This window comes from Dipodomys spectabilis, unplaced genomic scaffold, assembly GCF_019054845.1.
Source record: "Dipodomys spectabilis isolate Male_0828 unplaced genomic scaffold, ASM1905484v1 ptg000477l, whole genome shotgun sequence".
NCBI lineage: Eukaryota > Metazoa > Chordata > Mammalia > Rodentia > Heteromyidae > Dipodomys > Dipodomys spectabilis.
This window is the reverse complement of record NW_024871154.1, coordinates 2,575,709-2,600,065: the sequence shown is the minus strand read 5'-3', so window position 1 is coordinate 2,600,065 and position 24,357 is coordinate 2,575,709. Positions and strand designations below refer to the sequence as shown.

General features: G+C 40.8%; 1 protein-coding gene across 5 annotated transcripts in view; it reads right to left on the bottom strand.

Moving 5' to 3' along the window:
• Tfcp2 (transcription factor CP2) overlaps positions 1–24,357 on the bottom strand; it is a 55,172-nt gene that overhangs the window by 28,661 nt on the left and 2,154 nt on the right. For all 5 annotated transcript variants that reach the window (XM_042668817.1, XM_042668818.1, XM_042668820.1 and 2 more), the window contains one exon: positions 665–816. In XM_042668817.1, the coding sequence (XP_042524751.1) occupies positions 665–816 (152 nt within the window). The remainder of the gene's footprint in view (positions 1–664; positions 817–24,357) is intronic.

Genomic DNA, 24,357 nt, shown 5'->3' with positions numbered 1-24,357 from the left:
GAATGTTCAAGGAGGGGCTGGGAAGGTGGCTCAGTGGTAGAGCACTTGCCTTGCATGTGTGAGGCCCTGGGTTCGATTCCCCAGCACCACATAAACAAAAAGAAAAAAAAAAGCCGGAAGTGGGGCTATGGCTCAAGTGGTAGAGCCTTGAGCTGAAAAGCTGAGGGACAGCGCCCAGGCCCAGAGTTCAGGCCCCACGACCGGACTCCAAAAAAAAAAAAGAATGTTCAAGGAGATATAAATATAATACATAAATATATAAATGTATTATTAATGATTCAGGCACTGGTGGCTCATGCCTGTAATCCTAGCTGTTCAAGAGACTGATATCTAAGGATTACAATTTGATGCTAGCCTAAGCAGGAAAGTTTATGAGACTCTTATCTCCAATACACTACAAAAAACTGGAAATTGAGTTGTGGTTCAAGTGGTAGAGTGCTATTCTTGAGCAAAGGAAGCTCAGGGACAGTGGCAAGGCCCTGCATTCAAGCCTAGGACCAGCATTTAAAAAAAAAAAAAGTGATATTAAAACTCAAATCTCTGAAGTAAGTTTGACAGGACATATGGAAAAATATACTCTCTACTCTCTTTCCTCTAAATGTCCCTAGTAAAATAGCCTGAATTCACCAGGTCTACAATATTAACAAGAGAGGAAACATTTCACCTTGATTGAGATATGTCAGAGTCTCATCATGGAGTTTCACAGCTGGAGACGTGGCAGCACAAAGCACATACTGAAAAGGTAGAATTTCATTCTCATTATCAGGAGGCAAACTTGACTCTTCTTGCTTAAAAATGGGCAATGCAAGGACATCACTGAAAGAAAACAAATGGCTTTCATTAATATCTGACAATGGGCAAAGCAGACTTATTGTTAAAAATTTAACTAATCGGGCTGGGAAGGTGGCTCAGTGGTAGATTGCTTGCCTTGCATGCATGAGGCCCTGGGTTCCATTCCCCAGCACCGCATAAGCAGAAAAAGCTAGAAGTGACGCTGTGGCTCAAGTGGTAGAGCTGAGGGACAGCACCCAGGCCCAGAGTTCAGGCCCCACGACCAAAAAAAAAAAAAAATTAAAACTACAATGAACTAATCTTGCATTGGAAAGCAATAAACATCATGCACTTTGGCAGAGCATCATCCAACCCATTTAGTTCTGCTATGACAGCCCTCTGACCACAAAAAATGTAGGTAAGGACAAATATTATCTGTTAACTACCTATTTATCCATATAGTATTCTAGGAGTCATACATAGGGTTTCTGAAAGGACTCTGAAAATTATATGCAGTGATCCAAAATGTAAATCCAGGATACTCAGGGCTATCATCTGACTATGGTTTATGTTCCCACAAAGATACAAACATTATATGCTGGCCTGAAGCTTGGTCCTCATTATGGCAGTGTTGAGGCATAGAACCTTTAGGAGATGAGGCTGAGTGGAGGTCATGGGACATTGCTCTCAAAAAGAAATAATAAAAGGTAGGGGGTAATAGCGGTTTCAAGAGATCAGATTAGCTCTTGATAGAATGGCCTGTTATAAAGGAGACTAACATCTCCCCTGCATTTCCCTTTTAAATGCATTTCTCAATAGACATGATAATACATGCCTGCAATGCCAGCATTAGGGGAAGCTGAGACAGGAGGACTGCTTTAGCCTGGGAGTTCAGGGCCAGCCTGGACAACATAGCAAGACCCTGTCTCTTAGAAAACAATAAAAGAAAGCCAGGCACTGGTGTCTCATGCCTGTACTCCTACTCAGGAGGTTGAGATCTGAGGACCACAGTTTGAAGCCAGTTCAGGCAAGAAAGTCTCTTATCACCAATTAACCAGCAAAAAGCAAAAATGGAGCCATGTCTCAAGCGGTAGAGCACTAGCCTTGAGCACAAAAGCTCAGGGACAGTGTCCAGGCCCTAAGTACAAGCCCTAAGTACCAGCACAAAAAGTAAAGAGACAAAACAAAATGATATGTCCAACAGAAGTATACTGGATACATAAATAACAACAAAAAAAAGCATTATCATCACCTTCACTATGTGATGTCATTCACCAAGTGGCCTTCACTAGGGCTGAGTGGATGCCAGTGTCCTTTGCTTGAATCTCCAGCATTTATTCATTAGCTAGCACTGACTATTTTATTAAAGCTATACAATATATTCAGTGTGTTTGTTCTAAGACAACTATGGTGACTCTATAAGAACATTAGTAGATCTACTATATAGACTAGGTCAATTTTTATAATTCCTTAGCAGCCATAAGAAAGCCAGGCAGAGTGGCACAAGTCTGTAATTCCATCTACAAGGAGCTGAGGCAGAATGATTGCATGAAAAACAGCAAAACCTTGTCTCAATAAATAGAATAAGCCACAAGAAAAGGGTAGCTGAGTGCCAGTGGCTTATACTTGTAACCCTAGCTATTTGGTTTTTTTGTTTGTTTTTGTTTTTTTGGTCGGTTGTGGGGCTTGAACTCTGAGCTTGGGAGTTCTCCCTGCGCTCTTCAGTGCCACTTCCGGTTTTCTAGTGGTTTATTGGAGATAAGAGTCTCACGGACTTTCCTGCCTGCGCTGGCTTTGAACCGTGATCCTCAGATCTCAGCCTCCTGAGTAGCTAGGATGTGAGCCACTGGTGCCCGGCTAACCCTAGCTATTTGGGAGAGAGATCGAAAGGACAGAGGTTTGAGGCCACTCTGGGCAAGAAACCTATGAGACTCCATCTCAATCAATAGATGAACATAGTGGACCACACCTGTCATCCAGTTACACTGGAAAGATTGGATGGATCATAGTTCCAAGCCAGCCCAGTCCCCACCACCCAACAAAAAAAAGAGTTCAAAGATCCCATCTCAAGAGAAAAAGCTGGCATGGTGCCTGAACCTGTTTTCTCAGCTACCTCAGAAACACTAAAAAGGACCATGGTTCAGGTCAGCCTGAACAAAAAGTGAGAACCTATCTCAAAATTAACCAGAGCAAAGCCGGGCGCCGGTGGCTCTCGCCTGTAATCCTAGCTATTGAGGAGGCTGAAATCTGAGGATCGTGGTTCAAAGCCAGCCCAGGCAGAAAAGTCCGTGAGACTCTTTTCTCCAATTAACCAATAGAAAACCAGAAGTGGTGCTGTGGCTCAAGTGGTAGAGCGCTCCCCTTGAGCTGAAGAGCCCAGAGTTCAATCCCCATGTCCGACCAAAAAAAAAACAACAACTAACCAGAGCAAAGGTACTGGAGATATGACTTAAGTGGTAGAGCACCTGCCTTTTAAGTATAAAGCCTCAGTTCAAACTCTAGTACTACCCCCCCAAAGAAAAATTAAGAACAAATTAGTAACAAATGAGCATATATTTCAAAGTGACATTCTGTGAAATATCACTAACAATTAGATGAGCCTTTAGTTCCTTCTTCCAAGAAAAATCTTCTAATGTCTATCATTCTGTATTAACTTGCATACAAAAGACACATAACCAAAGAATTCTAGAATGGCTCTGCTAGCCATTCTGATGTACTAGAGGAAGACGAATACAGAACTAGGCCAAAGTCCTATGTTTCAGTCCCTGGAAACTTGGATGAATCTTTGGCAAGCTCCCATAAAATCTTTATTCCTTCATGTGCAAAGTGAGAACCATCTTTTGCAATCAAGAACAAATACATAGCTGGGCACTGGTGGCTCACACCTATAATCCTAGCTACTCAGGAGGCTGAGATCTGAGGATCAGTTTGAAACCAGTCCGGGCAGGAAAGTCAATTACAGTCTTATCTCCAGAAAACTGGAAGTGACACTGTAACTCAAAGTGGTAGAGTGCTGGCCTTGAGCAAAAAAGAAGCTCAGGGATAGCACTCAGGACCTGAGTTAAAGCCCCAGTCCCAGCAAAAAAAAAAAAACAAAAAAAACAAAAAAAAACTCATGAGAAAGTATCTATGGGACCATAAAATGTTTATGGTGAAGGAGTAACAAAAAATTTTATCAAGTGGCAAGAATGACCAGGAACTTCTCCTGGATCTTGATCTGTATGTACTTTACTTCCAATTTTTAAAAATGCACAAAATTTAAGAAATGCACCAAATTACAGGTTATCTCTAGTTATCTCAAGACAAGTCATAAACTAAGTCAGGTGCCAGTGGCTCACAACTGTAATCGTAGCTACTCAGAAGACTGAAATCTGAGGATCGTTTGAAGCCAAGTCCAGGTAGAGAAGACCATGAGACTCTCTATCTCCAATTAGCCACCAAAGAGTTGGAAGCACAGGTGTGGCTCAAGTAGTAGAGCACCAGCCTTGAGTGAAAGGGTAAGGGATAATGCTCTGTTCCCGAGTTCAAGCCCCACCGCCAACACGCGCGCACACACACACACACACACACACACACAGTACTCCTAAAATAAAATGCATTTTAATTTCCTTTGAAGACAACTAAAATTAAAAAGACTGACAACCCAAATGGTAAGGAATTGTAGCAACTAGACTTGAACACTTGCCAATGGAAATGAAAATGACAGTAACTTTAGAAAAGAGAGTGGCTAGTTTTTGTTGTTTTGGGGTTTTTTTTAAAATAAAGTCAGCCATACAATTCACTCATGTGTATTTATTCATAAAAACATGAGTTCACTCAAAGACTTGAACATGAATGTTAACAGCTTTAGAATAGAAAGTAGAAAGAACTCATTATGTTTACAATTAAGAGAATAGATGCACAAAATGTGCTCATAATCCTGGGATGAACACAACCCAACAAAACAAAAGAATGCAACAGCATGGATGAATCTTAAAGATTTAATACTGAACAACAACACAAAAGACACTAAGAATGCATAAGGTATAATTCAATTTACATGACATTCTCAAACAAGCAAACCTAAAGAGAACAATGGTTTCTTGACCAGGCAGGTTCTGACTTGTTCTATGCTATGACAGGTATGTGCTAGATGGTTTTAAGTATACAAATTTGTGCTTTCAATATGAACACATAAAGAGTATGTAAAAAAAACTGAGAAGATGGAAACTTGATGGAGATTTAAATGACTTTTAAAGTAAAGTGACAGGTACAAAAAGGTTAGGTTATTTTGTTTACTTTGAATTTGTTTGAAATGTTTATGATAAATAGTTAAGGTCTAGGTTTTTGTTTTTAAAGGAAAACATAGCAATTTGGCTTAGTGGAGTCTGTTCACCTAGCATGTGTGAAGTCCTTAGTTCAAGCCTCAGAATCATGACAAAAACAAAAAGATTCACATTTGCTGGACAGGGTACAACACACCTGTAATCACAGTACTTAGGGTAAGACAAGGATAGCAAATTTAAGCTTCTAGTGGCTAAAAATATTTCAAGACCCTGACTCAAAAAGAAATAAACAAAAAAGGAATACAGTCAAATCTTTTCATTTTTAAATATTACACTTGAGGGGCTGGGAAGGTGGCTCAATGGTAGAGCGCTTGTCTTGCATGCATGAGGCCCTGGGTTCGATTCCCCAGCACCACATAACCAAAAAGGAAAAAAAAAAAACAGAAGTGGCGCTGTGGCTGAAGAGGTAGAGCGCTAGCCTTGAGCCGAAGAGCTGAGGGACAGCACCGAGGCCCCACGACCAGACCCAAAAAATAAAACAAACAAGCAAACAAATAAATAAATATTATATTTGTAACATGAAAGAGATAAAAAGTAATGTTTTGCTATAAACAGACGAAAAACAAGTTCCTTATAAGCACCTGTATTCCTCAGTAGCAAATATACACAGTATACTTGGTAATTATATATAGGCAAAAACCCTTCTGATAAGAAACTAAAGACAACCCTTCCTTTTTTTATTGTTTGGCAGTGCTAGGAATAGAAATAGATGAACCTTTTGTTTGTTTGGATACTGCTATAGTTACTGTTTGTGAGACAGGATCATACTACATATATTACCCAGGTTGACCAGGAACTCATGATTCTTCTGTCTCAGCCTCCCAAATACTGGAATCATAGGCATCACCACTATGCCCAGAAGATGCTTGAATCTCTATGTGTGATTCATAATACTAGAGGTTAAATCAAGGGCTTCCCCATGGTAAGCAAATGCTGCACCACTGAGCTACACTCCAAGTCCAAGAATCTTTTTTTTTTTTTTTTGGGGGGGGGGTCCGGTAGTGGGGCCTAAACTCTGGGCCTGGGCGCTGTCCCTCAGCTCTTCAGCTCAAGGCTAGCACTCTACCACTTGAGCCACAGCACTACTTCCGGCTTTTTTCTTTTTGATTATGTGGTGCTGAAGAATTGAACCCAGGGCCTCAGGCATGCAAGGCAAGCGCTCTACCACTGAGCCACCTTCCCAGCCCCAAGTCCAAGAATCTTAAAGACTACAAATTCTCATTGGAAAACAAGCAGCAAATACTCTTGATAGTAGCCTAACACACGGGTGTAATATTGTACAAATTCTGTAGCACAAATACAAACACAGACAAAGCAGGAAGAAAAACTTCACTTTCTTCAGATGGTCAAACAGTAAAGATAGATGTTATTGGTTGAAACCATTAGCCTAGATGCAGATCAGATTTGGGTTTATTTTGTTTTATTGAGACAAGGTTTTGCTATGTAACCTAGGCTGGCTTTGAACTCACAATCTTGCTTCAGCCTCCAAAGTGCTGGGATTATAAGTGTATACCACCAAGCTCAACAATTATGAATCTTTGTTGTTGTCAGAGTTCTTTTCTAATGGGGATGAAACTTAAGAGCCTCATACATACTAGGCAAGTCTGACTTGCAAATCCATTTTTGCAAAACAGTTTCTAGAGACTAAAAAAATTAGTGCAAAGGCCAGAAACACAAACAATACTTTCTTTCCTCAGGCCTGGATATATGCTAATGTCACTCAGATGTGTGATAGCAGTGGGAAATCTTTCCTATCCATATTAACTTATCAGATGAAACATATTCTTGTTCCCAAACTACAAAATTATGACATTTTCTTGAAAAGTACTTTGTTTCAGTTCTACTTCTCAAAATCACAAATAGTATAGACAGGTAAAGCAAAACACCACAAATCTAAAGGAACATTGTAGTAATCTTTGGGAAACCTTACTGCCACACCATTCTCAAATATATCACATCTGATGATTCCTTGAAAGATAAAAAGATTACTAGGCATCAAAGCAAAGGAGACTTGGGGAAATAATAACAGCTCAAGAAAACCACCCTATACTTATTATATTCAGTGTTATTTTTTTCTTTTCAAATGTCACTGCTTAGCAAGGGTGATACACAGCAACAGTTGCTAGTCTCAGCACTATGTGGCATCACATCTAGCCCCTATGACTAAGCAAGGAACTGCCATTTGTGTTTGAAATTCTAAAATCAATTCAAAGTCATCCCTAAAGTTAAAACAGTACAGCCAAACCAACTACATAACACTGTATTTCCTCATCTGAGATTTTTAAGACCCATAAAGCCCAAATGTGCTCAAATTATTTATGTTTTAGCTATACTGCATTTTTTAAAGTATACTGTGGAAATGAGTAGCATTGATTACCACATTCCCAGAGATGGAGGCTAAAGATCATTGGTAGTCGGGGCTGGGAAGGTGGCTCAGTGGTAGAGTGCTTGCCTTGCATGCCTGAGGCCCTGAGTTCGATTCCTCAGCACCACATAAGCAAAAAGAAAAAAGCCGGAAGTGGTGCTGTGGCTCAAGTGGTAGAGTGCTAGCCTTGAGCTGAAGAGCTGAGGGACAGTGCCCAGGCCCAGAGTTCAGGCCCCACAACCGGACCCAAAAAAAAACAAACAAAGATCACTGGTAGACACAGTTCTAGGCTGCTCCTACTCTCAAAGCAGATTCAAGCCTGGCGCTGGTGGCTTACACCTGTGATCCTGGCTACTCAGGAAACTGAGATCTGAGAATCAAAGTTCAAAGCCATCCAGGGCAGGAAAAGTCTATGAGATTCTTCTCTCCAATTAAACACCAAAGAGCCAGAAGCTAGCCTAGAATGAAAGAGCTCAGGACAATGCCCAGGCCCTGAGTTCAAGCCCCAAGACTAGCACCAAAACATACAGACTCTCTCTCTTTGTCTTTCTTTTCTCTCTCTCTCTCTCTCATTCTGAACCAGTTTTGGTAAATTCAGTACAGATTAGAAAAATCTGCCCTGATAGACTCTAAGTAGCTGATGCAGAAGTATAACTTGGTATTTTACTATATTCTCCAATTGCTTCGTGTATCTAATTAATTAAAATGAAATACAAGTTATTCAAAAAGATAACTTCTCTTGCATATACTTAGTAAATATTCTTGATTTGATTTACACCTCTGTTTATTTTCATTCTCTAGACTGCTAAGGGCCATATACATGTATTATTTTGGAATTCTTTTTTTTTTTTTTTGGGTCCGGTCGTGGGGCCTAAACTCTGGGCTTGGGCACTGTCCCTCAGCTCTTCAGCTCAAGGCTAGTGCTCTACCACTTGAGCCACAGCGCCACTTCTAGCTTTTTTCTTATGTGGTGCTGAGGAATCGAACCCAGGGCCTTGAGCATGCAAGGCAAGTGCTCTACCACTGAGCCACCTTCCCAGCCCCCTATTTTGGAATTCTTGATATCTTACCATAGCTCTACCAAACATAAATATATAGAAAACTTACCTGCTAAGAGGATAAGTTGAATATATGTCAAAAATATGTATTCCCAAGTGCAAACCCATATTTGAGAGTGGAGCCATAGCAGAAAGCATTTCAGTGGAAGAAAAAAAACAAACAGGCAGTTTCAGGAATGAACTATCCTGTATGTAACTAGGGCATACAATCTGCTATTGCATGGTCCCCTGAAGTATAAATACCCTCTTACTATAAGGCAGTAGCCCTTACCAGTGTCTACTAACTCATAACTATGGTCTTCTCCCCTCAGGCCTATCAGCTGCTATGATGTTCTCTTCTAGAAGAGGAAGAGGTTTAATGAGCTTTCCTTGCAGCATGACAAGAATAGATAGCAATTAAGGAAGTTAGAAACTAAGTTGGGATAATGTCATGAACTTCAACTTCTGTATTTACAACCCTCATTTAGCTCTCTTTCTCAAAAGAAATTCTGTTATCTTTGCATTATCTGATGGAGAAAGAAAATAGGAGGGAGGTAGAGAATAGACAGAAAGTTTACGAATCAACTTAGAATTAGATGGATCCATATTATACATTTATTTATATATATGTGTGTGTATAATATATATATGTATGAAGAAAAGAAGTTTTTCTTTTGCTTGCTAAGCAGGTGCTATGCTACTTGAGGCACATCTCCATCTTCTTTACACTGGCTATTTTCAAGATAGGATCTTGCTTATACCCAACCTAGCCTGCTTGTGATCCTCCTATTTGTGCTTCCCAGTCATTCTACTTCCCAGCTAGCATGAGATGACAGATGCCACTGTGCCTAGTCATTGCTCAGAAGAGAGTCACTGGAAGTTTATTTTTTTTGGCCTAGCTCATCTTGAACCAGAACCCAATTTTTTTAACACCCTCCCACCCCCCCGAGTTCTTGAACTCAGGACCTAGGCACTGTCCCTGAGCTTTTTTTGCTCAAGGCTAGCCCTCTACCACTTGAACCACAGTGCCACTTCCAGCTTTTTCTGTTTATGTGGTACTAAGGAATCAAACCCAGGCCTTCATGCATGTTAGGCAAGCACTCTACCACTAAGACACATTCCCAACCCTTGAACCAGATCTCTTCTGCTTCCTAAGTAATTAGGATTACAGGCTTGCAAAAGGAGGAAAACACTATTCTAAAAAATACATATTTTAGCCAAGCACTGGTGGCTCACCCCTATGATCATAGCTACTCAGGAGGCTAAGATCTGAGGATTACAGTTCAAAGCTAGCCAGGACAGGAAAGTGCCATGAGACTCTTAGTTCCAATTAACCACCAGAAGTGGAGCTATGGCTCAAAGTAGTAGAGTGCTAGCCTTGAGCAAAAGAGCTCAGGGACAGCACCCAGGCCCTGAGTTCAAGCCCACAGCTGGCAAAAAATAAGTAAGATTATATACATATATAGATATAGACAGACAGACAGACAGACAGATAGATATAAAAGAAATGGTACCTGCTGGAGGGGATGCGGAGAAAGAGGAACCCTACTGCACTGCTGGTGGGAATATACACTAATACAGCCACTTTGGAAAGCAGTCTGGAGGTACCTCAGAAAGCTAAATATAGACCTCCCCTATGACCCAGCCATACCACTCCTAGGCATCTACCCTGAGCAGCAGGAACCTGGGTACAAGGACACATGCACCTCCATGTTCACTGCTGCACTGTTCACAATAGCCAAAATATGGACACAACCCAGATGCCATACTACAGATGAATGGATCCAAAAATTGTGGTACCTATATACAATGGAATATAATGCAGTCATTAGAAAGGACAAACTAATGGCATTCGTAGGGAAATGGATGAAACTAGAAAAAATCATTTTGAGCAAGGTAAGCCAAGAGCAAAGAGATAAACGGCACATGGTCTCCCTGATATGTGGATGTTAAATCCAAAATGCAAGGAGATATGACAAAGCAAACAGGACTCGAGAAACAAAGGACCTCTACTCATTTTGTCGTATCATTACTAAATGACTCCACATTCTTGACCACATATATGGGTGTGTGTGTGTGTGTGTGTGTGTGTGAGTGTGTATGCACACATCTGAGGGAAGCTAGGAGGAAGACACAAAACCAGAAGGAAACAAGAAAACATACAACAGAGAAGTGCATCAGTTGCACTGGACATTGATGAAACTCAAGAGCAGCGATGGGAGGGAGGGAGGGAATGAGAGGGAAAGAGGGAACAGCTCACACTAAACAAAAGGAAAGAAATGTACATATCACCCAGTGTGGAAGAAATAGTTGTATTGTCAAAGCTCATAGAACTCACAAACTTTATAGACCACAATAATGACAATTTGCCTTGTGAAGGATAAAATGTGTTTGTGACTTTAAGTATCACTATCTCACAATACTGTGAAATTTATGTAATCACTTAATCTCTTTCTTTTTTGGGGGGAGGGGGTCCGGTAGTGGGGCCTGAACTCTTGGCCTAGGCACTGTCCCTCAGCTCTTCAGCTCAAGGCTAGCACTCTACCACTGGAGCCACAGCGCCACTTCCGGCTTTTTTCTTTTTGCTTATGTGGTACTGAGGAATCGAACCCAGGGCCTCATGCATGCAAGGCAAGCGCTCTACCACTGAACTTTCCGAGCCCCTCACTTAATCTCAATAAAAACAAAAATTTAAAAAGAAATGGTACCAATACATATATCAGGAGGAAGCTAAAGTCCAAAATCTGCTGAGACTTGTGAAAATGGTAAGAAAAGCACAGGACATTCTTTGATGTACATACTAATTAATATGAAGCTAAGACAGAAAAACATCTAAATTCTTTTCCTGTTTTGTTTCCTTTTCTTTCAAGAAAAATTATCTCAAGAATAGAAAGAAAACAAATTCTAGGAAAGGTAAATTAATTAAACCTCAAGTAGCGAGGATTTAATCTCCCAAGTAGCTAGGATTACAGGTATGAGCCACCAATGCCAGGCTCACACTAGCTTTTTATGCAATTTTAACAAGGGGTGGGGGGAATTATATCCACACTGTAAACCAGAATGATCTGGAGTCCAAAAGTCCAAATGAGTCTGCAGAATGTTTATCAGAGTTGAAAACTGTAGCTTGGTGGCAGAGTGTTTGGTAAGTATATGCAAGGCCCTGGTTCAATACCCAGTGCTAACAACCCCCTCCGAAAAGGAATAATTTATGAATATAAAAATACCATTGAGAGCTGGGAATGTGGCTTAGTGGTAGAGTGCTTGCCTAGCATGCATGAAGCTCTGGGTTTTATTCCTCAGTACCATATAAACAGAAAAAGCTGGAAGTGGCACTATGGCTCAAATAGTAGAATATTAGCCTTGAGCAAAAGAAACTCAGGGACAGTGACTAGGATTGAGTTCAAGCCTGAGGACTGGCAAAAACAAACAAACAAAAATACCATTGGCTATCACCAGAAGACATGACCTAACTAACTCCATTTTCCTGTTTTCATATGGTTTTACCAGGGAATGCTATGGCCATTAATATTATCTAGATTTCAATACTGCATAGTCTTTCTTAATATCTTATTCAAGGTTAAAAAAATATATATACATATATATGTAGATATGATTTTTAAGTTACATATAGCTATACCTGAAAAGGAAAAATGGAGGAAAAATGAAAATAAGCAAAACTTAGGTAACCCAAATGTAGCCTTAAGTTTTTTTTTTTTTTTGTCGGTCATGGGGCTTGAACTCTGGGCCTGGGCACTGTCCCTCAGCTCTTCAGCTCAAGGCGAGTGCTCTACCACTTGAGCTACAGCGCCAGTTCCGGTTTTCTGGTGGTTTATTGGAGATAGGAGTCTCACGGTCTCTCCTGCCCGGGCTGGCTTTGAACCGCAATCCTCAGATCTCAGCCTCCTGAGTAGCTAGGATTACAGGCGTGAGCCACCAGCGCCCGGCTTGTAGCCTTAAGTTTTATAGACCATAAAATGGATTGACACTTGATGACTAGGCTCTACATGTCCTTTGGTAGCTAACCTTCAAAGACAGCCTCTAATGACCAAGGTTTCCTCATATGGACAGCCTGCCATAGTCCTCCATCCACACTGAACTGGAGAAAATAGCAGTGTGCTAGTTTGGGCCTAGAGATTGATATTTCAGGAAAGCTAGCTTTCGCTATGTTCTGTCCTATTTTAAGTGGCAAGGATGTGACAAAAACAAATTGAAATAAGGTTCCTTTATCTCTAAAGGAAGGTATCATTATCTTTACCTAGCAATGAATCATACTAAATTATTGTGAAAACACTTATTTTTTCTCCAGTGTCTTTATAGTATTATAAATACTCAAGGAAGCATAAATGAATTTTTTTACAGTGACAACAGGAGGTTTTAATGTACTGTGTGAAGTTATTTTTTTTAATGTCAAGGTGATGTACAGATGGGTTACAGTTATATAAGTAAGGTAATAAGTACATTTCTTGTCAAACTTGTTATCCCTCCCTCCTTTTTCTCACTTTCCCTCTCCCCCCAAACCTCCCCCAAGTTGTACAGATCATTTCCAATATATTGTCTCATGTATACATAAATGAATTTTTTAAGAATATATAGTAGGCCAGGAGTCGGTGGCTCACGCCTATAATCATAGCTACTCAGGAGGCTGAGATCTGAGAATCAAGGTTCAAAACCAGCCCAGGCAGGAAAGTCTGTGAGAATCTTATCTCCAATAAAACCACTAGAAAACCAGAAGTGACGGTGTGGCTCAAGCGGTAGAGGGCTAGCCTTGAGCTGAAGAGCGCAGGGACAGTGCCCAAGCCCAGAGTTCAAGCCCCATGACCGACAAAAAAAAAAAAGAATGTATAGTAGAAGCCAGGTACTAGGCACTTATGCCTGTAATCCTAGCTACTCAGTAAACTGAAATCTGAGAATAGTGGTTCAGAGCTAGCCTGGGCAGTAAACATCTCCAATTAACAAAAAAGCCAGAAGTTGAGTTGTGGCTCAAGTGGTAGGGCACTAGCCTTGAGCAGAAGAGCTCAGGGACACCTCCCAGTCCCTGAGTTCAAGCTCTAGAACTCACACACACATACACACACATTATATATATACTATATATACACACATATACATACACATTATATATATACGTACACATTATATATACATACACTGATGTAACTTCAAGCCAAGTTGGTAGTCATTTCTGTAATCTCAGAACTTGTGAGTGCCAAGAGGGAGAAAGCAAAATGATCAACAGTTCAAGCCAACCTGGGCTATATTTTAAGACTGTATGTCAAAACAAAAAAGAATAACAGAATGCAATAAGACTCAGTATGTTTTTATTCAACTCTGCCCTGCAACTTAAACCTGGAACACAGACTGTTAAGTATAATGCACAATAAATAAATAAAAATTATACTATATCTGATTTTATGCTGTTCCTGGTAGAAAGATACTGGTCATCTGACAATCTTTCTTTGAGAATAATGTTATTGGAATTTGTTTCAGATCTTTTAAGTATTTAATGGTTTTGATGCCTGTAATCCCAGCATTCAGGAGGTAGAGAGAAGAAGATCCTAACTTTGAGGCTGGCCTGAGCTACACTGCCAGAAGCTGTTAAAAAAAAAAAAAAAAAAGCGCAGGGTAGTGACTCAGGCCTGAAATATTAGCTACTCAGGCTGAGATCTGAGGACTGCAATTCAAAGCCCAGACAGGAAAGGCCATGAGACTCTCATCTCCAGTTAACTCTCTAAAAACCTATGGCTCAGTGGTAAAGTGTTAGCCCTGAACAAAAGAGCTCAGGGACAGCACCCAGGCCCTGAGTTCAGGGCCCACAACCAATAAAAATAAAAATGAAAATAAAATCTGGGCTTTCTATCTCTTCCGCACAGTTATAAGTATTTATTTATCATTTATTTGCCCTGGGGGTGGGGGTGTTAGGTTGGCCTTGAACTCAAGATCCTTCTTCCTTAGCCTCCCAAGTACTGGGATTGCTGGTATGCTTGACCATGCCCATTTTATATCAGTCTTGTGGTATAGATGCACATTTATACGTGTATCCAATATTTACCAAAATTGATTTATTTCCCTCTTCTCCCCAAGTCTTCAACTCTCTCTTATTTTTACTTACTTGCCATTTATTTTCTTCTATAAGAAATGTGCTTTCATTTTTCTTTCACTTAGAAAGCCCCCTGGGGGCTAGGAAGGTGTCTCAGTGGTAGAGTGCTTCCCTCGAATGCATGAGGCCCTGGGTTCAATTCCTCAGCACCACATAAGCAGAAAAAGCCAGAAGTGGTACTGTGGCTCAAGTGGTAGAGCACTAGCCTTGAGCTGAAGAGCTGAAGGATAGTGCCCAGGCCCAGAGTTCAGACCCATGACCGGCAAAAAAAAAAAAAAAAAAAGCCCCTAAAAGCCTGTATCAGAGCCTTACTTATTTTTGAAGCTTAAAAGTATCTGACTAGGCTGGGCATGGGTGATTCACACTAGCTATTCAGGAAGCTGAGATCTGAGAATCTCATAGTTAGAAGCCAGCACTGGCTGGAAAGTCTGGGAGATCTTAAGATTCTCATCTCTGTTTACTGCCCCCCACCCTCACCCCCAAAAGACCAAAAGTGGATGTGTGGCTCAACAGGCTAGCCTTTGGCAAAAAAAAAAAAAGCTCAGGAACAGCACCCAGATTGTGAGTTCTAGCCCCAAGACCAACACACATACACACACACACACACAGTATCTGACTAATGTCAGGCACAAATCTGCACACACACACACACACACACACACACACACACACACACTCACACACACACACACACACACACACACAACATATCTGACTAATGTCAGGCACAAATCTGCTTCTAGAGAGTTTTCAAGCTATTACAAGTATAACCAAACAAATCTGGATCAGCAAAGCCCTATCTCAGGAGATGTGTCTATTTCTGCCCCCCCAACCCCACCCATACATTGTAGGATTAGCCCTTCCCAGCCTACAATCTAATTCATCATTGCTAATTGAAAAACCTTACCTGTGGCATCATTAACACCAGGTAGGTACTTTTTTTTTTTGGGGGGGGGGGGGTCTGGTTGTGGGGCCTAAACTCTGGGCCTGGGCGCTGTCCCTCAGCTCTTCAGCTCAAGGCTAGAGCTCTACCACTTGAGCCTCAGCCCCACTTCCAGCTTTTTCTGCTTATGTGGTGCTGAGGAATCGAACACAGGGCCTCAGGCATGCAAGGCAAGCGCTCTACCACTAAGCCATCTTCCCAGCCCCAGGTAGGTACTTTTTATAAGCTTTTAAGATCACTGACTTTGCAGTTAGGTAAAAATGGCAACTTTCAATAAGTCAGAGATTGTACTATGAAGGGAATCTGACATTGTTGTTGTAGAAAATATGGTTATCTACCATCATAAAATGACATAATTGGAAAAACACCACAAGAGTTTTTTGGTTTTCTTCCTGTAACTTAGGAAACTCACTTTAGCTCTTTTTAGTGCTAAGCCTCAACACTTATTTTTAGGTTCAAAATGTCTACCAATTAGTGCTTGAAAAAAAAAATCCTTGCAGTTAAGCTTCCCTCTTAATTGGCAAGCATCATTCATCACCTGTCTACCCTTTGGGTTGCTTCCATCTTACTTGTCTCATCCCTTCCTTCATCCCAAGCCTAAATTAAGGATAAGCACTCCAGTCCCCATTCCTCCCAGCACAGAAAGACAATCACAGATACTTCTCTGGTAAAGGCTTTGCTGATGGTGACTGCTGACAAAATCCTAAACATATCAGAGTTCTAGTCCAATGAATGGGCAAATAGGCCTTAGCTTTCTCCTCCTCCCCTTTAAACTCACAGTGGTAAGTCTTATGAAAACTCCTCCTCCTAATCCCATCTTTGGTAAAGGTTATTTTTTCTAAAATAGCCAGTATATTGTTAGTGTAACAATATACCCGAACATCTGGGACACTAAGAAGGCAGTGTTTAGACTCAGACAGGCATAGTGGTACATACTCATAATCCCAGCTACTCAGGAAGCATAAAGATCAGGAGGATCATAATTGAAGGCCAGATCAAACAAAAAGATCCTCATCTCAGGGGCTGGGAAGGTGGCTCAGTGGTAGAGCACTTGCCTTGCATGCATGAGGCCCTAGGTTCAATTCCTCAGCACCACATAAGCAAAAAGAAAAAAAGCCGGCGCTGTGGCTCAAGTGGTAGAGCGCTAACCTTGAGCTGAAGAGCTGAGGGACAGCGCCCAGGCCTAGAGTTCAGGCCCCAATGACCGGACCAAAAAAAAAAAAATATATCCTTACCTCAACCAACAAGCGAAGAATTGAGGTATACACCTGTAATCCTTAGCTACTCAGGATACTGAAATCTGAATCTCTTTATTCGAAGCTGGCCCAGGCCCAAAAGGAAAATTCTAGATACTCCCTATCTCTGATTAGCCAGCAAAAAGCTTGACTAGAAGTGTGGCTCAAGTAGTAGACTGCCAGGCATGAGCTAATAATAGCATTATTCACAATAACTAAAACAGAGAGGTAGCCAATATGTCAATAAGGTACACTGCTCTGCATATATGTTAAACTCATATTTAATCATTTTGTTTATATCTTCTATTTCATACCTTTGTCTATCCCTTAGTAAAACTGGTACTGAAATCTCCAATTATTATTGTAACTATGTCTTCCTTAAAAATCTGTAAACTTAAGCCAGGTACTGGTGGCTCAGGCCTATAAGCCTAGCAACTCCTGACTTCAAGCTTAAGGACCTGCACAAAAAAGAAAAGAAAAGAAAGCTGGGCACCGGTGGCTCACACCTGTAATCCTAGCTACCCAGGAGGATGAGATCTGAGCTTCGAAGTTCAAAGCCAGCCCAGGCAGGAAAATCCATGAGACTTTTATCTCCAATTAATCACCAGAAAACTGGAAGTGGCGCTGTGACTCAAGTGACAGAGTGCTCACTTTGAGCTGAAGAGCTGAGGGAGAGTGCTCAGGCCCAGAGTCAAGCCCCATGACCGACAAAAAACAAACAAATAAAACTTTTACCACATATATTTTGATGATTTGTTATTAGGTGTGTAAATGCAATTGCTACATCTTGCTGCATTGAACAATTTACTAGTATACAAATGTCCTACTTTTTCATTTATAACCTTTTTGGATTTATAATATATTTTCCCTATTAGTAGGGCCTTTATTGATTTCTTCTGGATATTCTTTTCATGGAATACCCTTTGTGTGTATGTACTTGCATGTGTGTGTGTATATACATGCTTGTGCATGACTGATCTCAGGGCCTATGCACTGTCCCTTAACTTTTCTTTCTTTTTTCCCTCAAGGCTAGTCTTTTAGCACTTGAGCTATAGCTCCCCTTCAGGCTTTTTGGTGTTTAACTGGAAATAAGAGCCTCATGAACTTTCTTACTCAGGCTGGTTTTAAACTGTTATCCTTGGGTCTCAGCATCGTGAGTAACTAGGATTACAGGTGTGAGCCAATAGTGCCAAGCTTGTGTTTTATTTTGTAGTGAAATGTTTAAATCATTTTCTCATTTCCTTCTGTGCATATCCATGAGCTATTTTCTTTGTGTTATCACAAGAATCAATCACCCTAAGTTTACAATGCTGACTTTATACCAACTGAACTTCAGTAACATACAGAAATTTTGCTCCTTTACCAGTTCTGCCTCCATCCCTTTAAGTTGCTGATATCATAAAATTACATTTCCTTCTACTATGTGCCCAATCTCAAACCACATAGAAAACAATATGGAGTTAAAAGAGTCACAATCATATTAGCTTTGTGATAATGTTTTTTATTTAAATATATTTATTAGTTTCAAAGCATGTAGAAAATAAAAGGTGACGTTAAATGCCATCATTACAATACTAGCTTCTAGATCTTATTTCATATGATATCTAGTTTACTAATATCCACTCACTGCAACGTATTTCTTGCAGGGCCTGTGCAGTATTAACAAACTCTTCAGCTTTTGTTTTGTTTTGGACAGCCTGGGCCTTGAACTCAGGGCCTGGGCACTGTCCCCAAGCTAGCACTCTATCACTTGAGTCACAGTGCCATTTCCAGCTTTTTCTGTTTATATGGTACTGAGGAATCAAATCCAGGGCTTCATGCATGCTAGGCAAGCACTCTACCACTGAGCCACATTCCCAGCCTTTCAGTTTTTATTTGGATGTCTTGACTTCTCACTTTTTTTGGTGGAGGATAGTTACTGCAGTTTGAACTCAGGGCCTTGTGCTGGGTAGGGAAAGGTTCTACCACTTTAACCATACCTCCACTCTTGCTCCTTTTCTGCTTATAGTGAATACAAGATTTTTTTTTTTTTGCCAGTCATGGGGCCTGAACTCTGGGCCTGGGTGCTGTCCCTCAGCTCTTCAGCTCAAGGCTAGTGCTCTACCACTTGAGCCACAGTGTCACTTCTGGCTTTTTCTGCTTATGTGGTGCTGAGGAATCGAACCCAGGGCCTCATGCATGCAAGGCAAGCACTCTACCACTGAGCCACCTTCCTAGCCCCAGATACAAGATTCTTGATAGTCGGGTACTAGTGACTTATGCCTGTAATCCAAGCTATTAAGGAGGCTGAGATCTGAGGATTATGGTTCAACGTCAGCCAGGGCAAGAGAAAGCCCAAAGACTCTTGCCTCCAGTTAACTTCTACTTCTCCAGAAGTAGGGCTGTGGCTCACGTAGCAGAACATTAGCCTTAAGTACAAAAGCTCAGGGACAATGCCCAGGCCCTGAATTCAAGCCCCAGGATCAGACTCCTCAAAAAAAGATTCTTGATCGACAAGTTTAGTTTGATTGCTTGTATTTTCTTTTAGTACTATGAGTATATCAGCCCTCAGCCTTCTGACTTCCAAAGTTTTCTACTGAAATATGTTGAGGGCTGCAAATGTGGCTCAGTGGTAGAGCCCATGTTTATCACCTGGGAAGTCCTGGTTCATTTTGTACTGAAAAAAAAATCTTACTGAACATCCTGTGACATTTCATTTCTTTTGCTGTTTTAAAGATTTAAAGTTTATGTGTCATGGTGTGAATCTAAGTTCATAATTCTTGGCATTCAGTGAACTTCTTGGACATTTACATTTATCTTTCATCATACATGAAAACTTTGTGGGTATTACTTCAAATACTATTTTTGTTCCTTTTTCTTTTTTGGAGATACCCACGATGCATATGTGGGCCTGCTTCAGTGTCCCCCAAGTCTCTTAAACTCTGCTCATTTTTATTCACTTTTTTTTTCTTTTGCTCCTCAGAAGAATAATTAACATTGACCTGTCTTCAAGCTCACTGCCTTTTGCATGCTTAAATCTGCCTTTGAATCCCTATACTGAGCTTTTTGTGTGCATGTGCCAGTCCTGGGGCTTGAATTCAGGCCATGGGCAGTATATATGAGCTTCTTTTGCTCAAGGCTCATGCTCTACCACTTAAGCCATAGCCACAGCTCCTGTCTGGTCTGGCTTCAAACCCTGATCCTTAGATCTTAACCTCCTGAGTAGCTAGGATTAGAGGCTTGAGCCATGGGTGCCACATTCTACTGGTTATTTTTGATATAAAGGTTTGCTTATTGCCTAGACTGCACTCCTATTTTTCACTTCCTGTCATAGTTGGAATGACAAGCATATGACACTACCCTTAGCTTCTTTTGCTGAAATAGTCTTGTGGACTCTTCTAACAAGGCTGGCCCAGAACCATGATCCTCTTGATCTCCTGCATTGCTGACAAGTACCTGACATCATAACCAACTGGTTGAGAGTCTTGGTGAATTTTTCTGCTTGGGTAATCTTCTTTTTTCTTTCTTTTTCTTTTTTTTTTTTTATGCTGGTACTAGAAAATGAACCCATGTTCTCACAAACAGCCTTGAGTTTTCACTTAGTTTTTCCACTCACAGCTGTTCTTCCACTTGGGCTAGCTACTCAGGAGGCATACCCATAACATATGTACCCAAATGTTTACAAATATCATGTGGTCTTTCCCTTTATGAAACAAACATGCTACAGTTTGATATGGAGTTGCCCCCCAAAGTCCCAGGTGTTAAAGGCTTAGTCCTCAGTTTGGCAATATTGGCAGGTAGTGAAAACATTAAGGGATAGGACCTAATGAAGAGGTCTTCTGATCGTTGGGATCATGTCCTTGAAGGAGGAAGTGTGGCCCCAGCTACTTTCTCTTTTACTCTCTGGCATGAGGTAAGTAAGTGGTTCTTCCAGGCTTTGTGCTCCCCACAGTGACGTGCCATCTCATGAAGGCCCAAAAGCAATGAAGCCAATTGATCCTGGACTGAAGCCTCTTAACTGTAAGCCAAAATAAGCCTTTCCTCTTTATGAGCTGATTAGCTCAAGTATTTCTTACAGTGACAGGAAGCTTACTAACATAAAATATAAGGCCAGCTGGTGCTGGTGGTTCATGCCTATAATCCTAGCTACTGAGGAGGTTAAGATCTGAGGATTGCGGTTCAAAGCCAGTTCGGGCTGAAAACTCACCATGAGACTCTTATCTCCAATTAACCACCAGAAAAACCAGAAGTAGTACTGTGGATTAAAGTTGCAGGGCACTAACCTTAAGCAAAAGAGCTGAGGCACAGTACCCAGGCCCTCAGTTCAAGGCCGACAACCGAACAAAAAACAAAAAAACAACAACCAAAAACCCCTATAAGGCCATAGCAGCATTATTCATTAAACCAAACTGTGTCCCACAGGTTCCTGAATGCTTGGTGCTATTTTGAGAGGTCACACAAACTTTAGAAAGTGAGGCCTAGCTGGAGGAAGGAGGTCACTGGGACTGTGCTACTGAAGGCTACACTTGCTCCCCTATCCCTGCCTCACTGTCAGCTTCCCATCCAGTATTAGGAAAACAGCCTCCTTCTCTTCATACTCCTGCTGCAATGATGTTCTGCTCATCAAGGGCCCAGAACCAACAAAGCCAACAACTATGGATTTAGCTCTCTGAAAGTATAAGCAAAATAAATCTTCCACCTTTTAAGTTGTTTATGTCAGGCATTTAGTCAAAGCAATGAGAAAGTTAACTAATTTATGTCAGGCATTCAGTCAAAGCAATGAGAAAGTTAATTAATGAATAATATAAATGTCCATTAATGGGTTACATTGTGGTATATGTATACAATGTTATATTATTCCACCATAAAATGGAATGAATGGGGCTGGAAATGTTAGCTCAGTAGTAGAACACTTACTAAGCATATGAGAGTCTCTGGGTTTAGTTCCAGGAGCTACACACACCCACACACAAAAATACTAAGTAGTAATATATGATAAACATGGATAAAACACTATGCTAAAGCTTAGAAGCCATGTACTATATAGTAAATAAATCCACAGAAATAGAGCAGACTGGTGGTTACCAGGGAAACCGATAAGAAATGCAGAGCAATCTACTTAAAGGGCACAGAGTTTTCTTTTAGGGTGTTGAAAGCCTTTTGGAAGTAAATTGAGATGGTGATTGCACAATGAAGTCATCATATTAAATGCTACTGAATTGTTCACTTTAAAATGGTAAAATTTACTAGCAGAAAGTGGTAGGGCACACCTGTAATTCCAGGACTCAAGAAGCTGAGGCAGGGCTGGGAAGGTGGCTCAGTGGTAGTGCGCTTGCCTTGCATGCCTGAGGCCCTGGGTTGGATTCCTCAGCACCACATAAGCAAAAAAAAAAAAAAAAGCCGGAAGTGGCGCTGTGGCTCAAGTGGTAGAGTGCTAGCCTTGAGCTGAAGAGCGAGGGACAGCACCCAGGCCCAGAGTTCAGGCCCACGACCGAACACAAAAACAAAAACAAAAAAAAAAAAGAAAAGAAAAAAGAAGCTGAGGCAGTAGGATCTTGAACTAAAGGCCAAACTCGGCTACATAGCAAGTTTGAGGCCTGCCCACCCAAGACTTTGTTTTGAGAAACAAAAAAAGTTAGTTTTCTGTTCTGTTATTTGAACTTTACTTGAAGAAAGAAAGAGGAAGAAAGAAAAAAGAATGAGAGAGAGAGAGGAAGGAAAGGAGGAAGGGAGGAAGGAAGGAAGGAATGAAGAAAGGAAGGAAGGAAGGGAGTGAGGGAGGGAGGGAGGAAGGAAAAAAAGAGAGAAAGAAGAAAAAGAAAGGAAGAAAGAAAGAAAGGAAGGAAGGGAAAGAACGAATGACGGGAGGGAGGGAGGGAGGCAGGAAGGAAGGGGAATGGGAAGACAAGAAAAGGGGAGAGGAGGGAAGAGAAAAATGAAAAGGGAAAAAATTATAAACACAACTCTATTGAAATACACCTTAGTCTAAACTTAAAGTGTATGATTCCACTGTTTTTAATGTAGTCAGAGTTGACAATAACCATCACTAACAATTTTGGAATATTTTTCTCTCTCCAAAAAGAAACTTTATGTCCATTAGCACACAGTAACTTCCCATTCCCTCCTCCTCCACAGCTCTAGTCAAGCACTAATCTTTCTCTATAGACTTGCCTATTCTGGTCATGACACAGAAATGGAATCATTTGTTATATGTCTATATTTTCAAGGAATCTCATTTACTTTTACTAGAAAGTCTGTGCCATGTAGAAAAATATAAGGGAAAATGGAGAATTCTAAAGGGCTGCTTATGAAAACAATAGTGGCAAGTACATAATACACCCAAAAAAGTGAAAAAAGTAAAAAATAAAGTACTTAAAATTGTGGCATGGTATACTCTCAAGGAAAAAAAGCATATTTGAAAACTGAACAAAAGTCTGATGTTGGAAGAAAGTTATAAACGTAAAAATATGTAATGAAGACTAGTCAGGGTATGATTTGTAAGGCAATCTTTTTCTTTTTTTTTTTTTGGGGGGGGTGCGGTATGTGCCAGTACTGGCACTTGAACTCAAGTTCTTGCACTCTTGCTTGGCTTTTTCATGCATAGCTGGCAATTTACCTACTGGAGCCATGCCTCCAGTTCTGGCTTTTTTGCTGATTAACTGGAGAAAAGAGGCTCTCCAATTTGTCTTCCTGGGCTGGCTTCAAACTATGGTACTCAGATCTCAACCTCTTGAGTAGCTAGGATGAGTAGCACTCTTACACTGTTAAGTCTCATGGTATGAAGAGTATATATAATTGAATACACAGCAGATGATCAGATGTTTTTTAATGAAGTTGACTATATGGCTAGAATCATATTTAATAACTTCCATCCTAAACTTTATTATCCTAAACAAAATCAAACTTTTTGCTGTGGCAATCTTTATTTGAACAGCAGCATAGAATGCTGCTGGTTTTCTGGTGGTTAATTGGAGATAAAGAGTCTCACAGACAATCTTGCCTGGGCTGGCTTTGAACTGAGATCCTCAGATCAGCCTCCTGCGTAGCTAGAATTATAGGTGTGAACCATTCACACCCAGCAGTTCATCTATTTTTACAGGCAAACAGGCTAAAGTTAAAACTAAAGTTAAAGTCCGGCACTGGTGGCTCATGCCTATAATCCTAGCTACTCAGGAGGCTGAGATCTGAGGATTGTGGTTCAAAGCCAGCCCAGGCAGGAAACTCCGTGAGACAGCTCCAATAAACCACTAGAAAACTGGAAGTGGTGCTGTGGCTCAAGTGGTAGAGCGCTTGCCTTGAGCTGAAGAGTGCAGGGATAGCACCCAGGCCCAGAGTTCAAGCCCCATGACTGACAAAAATAAAACACTAAAGTTAAATTTCTCAAGACATTGCATAACGGATCTCAATTTTCCCTGAAAACCATTAAAATATTTACACAAAGATAGACTTTATTATTCTAACTGTAAGCAAAGATTCCTGAAGTGCTTAAGTATTAAGTTCTAACTCATAATTTTGCCTCAGTGAGAAAAGACAACTTTGAATTAGCAAGGATAAAGAATGGAATTTTAAGCCTGGCTCCAGTGGCTCACGCCTGTAATCCTAGCT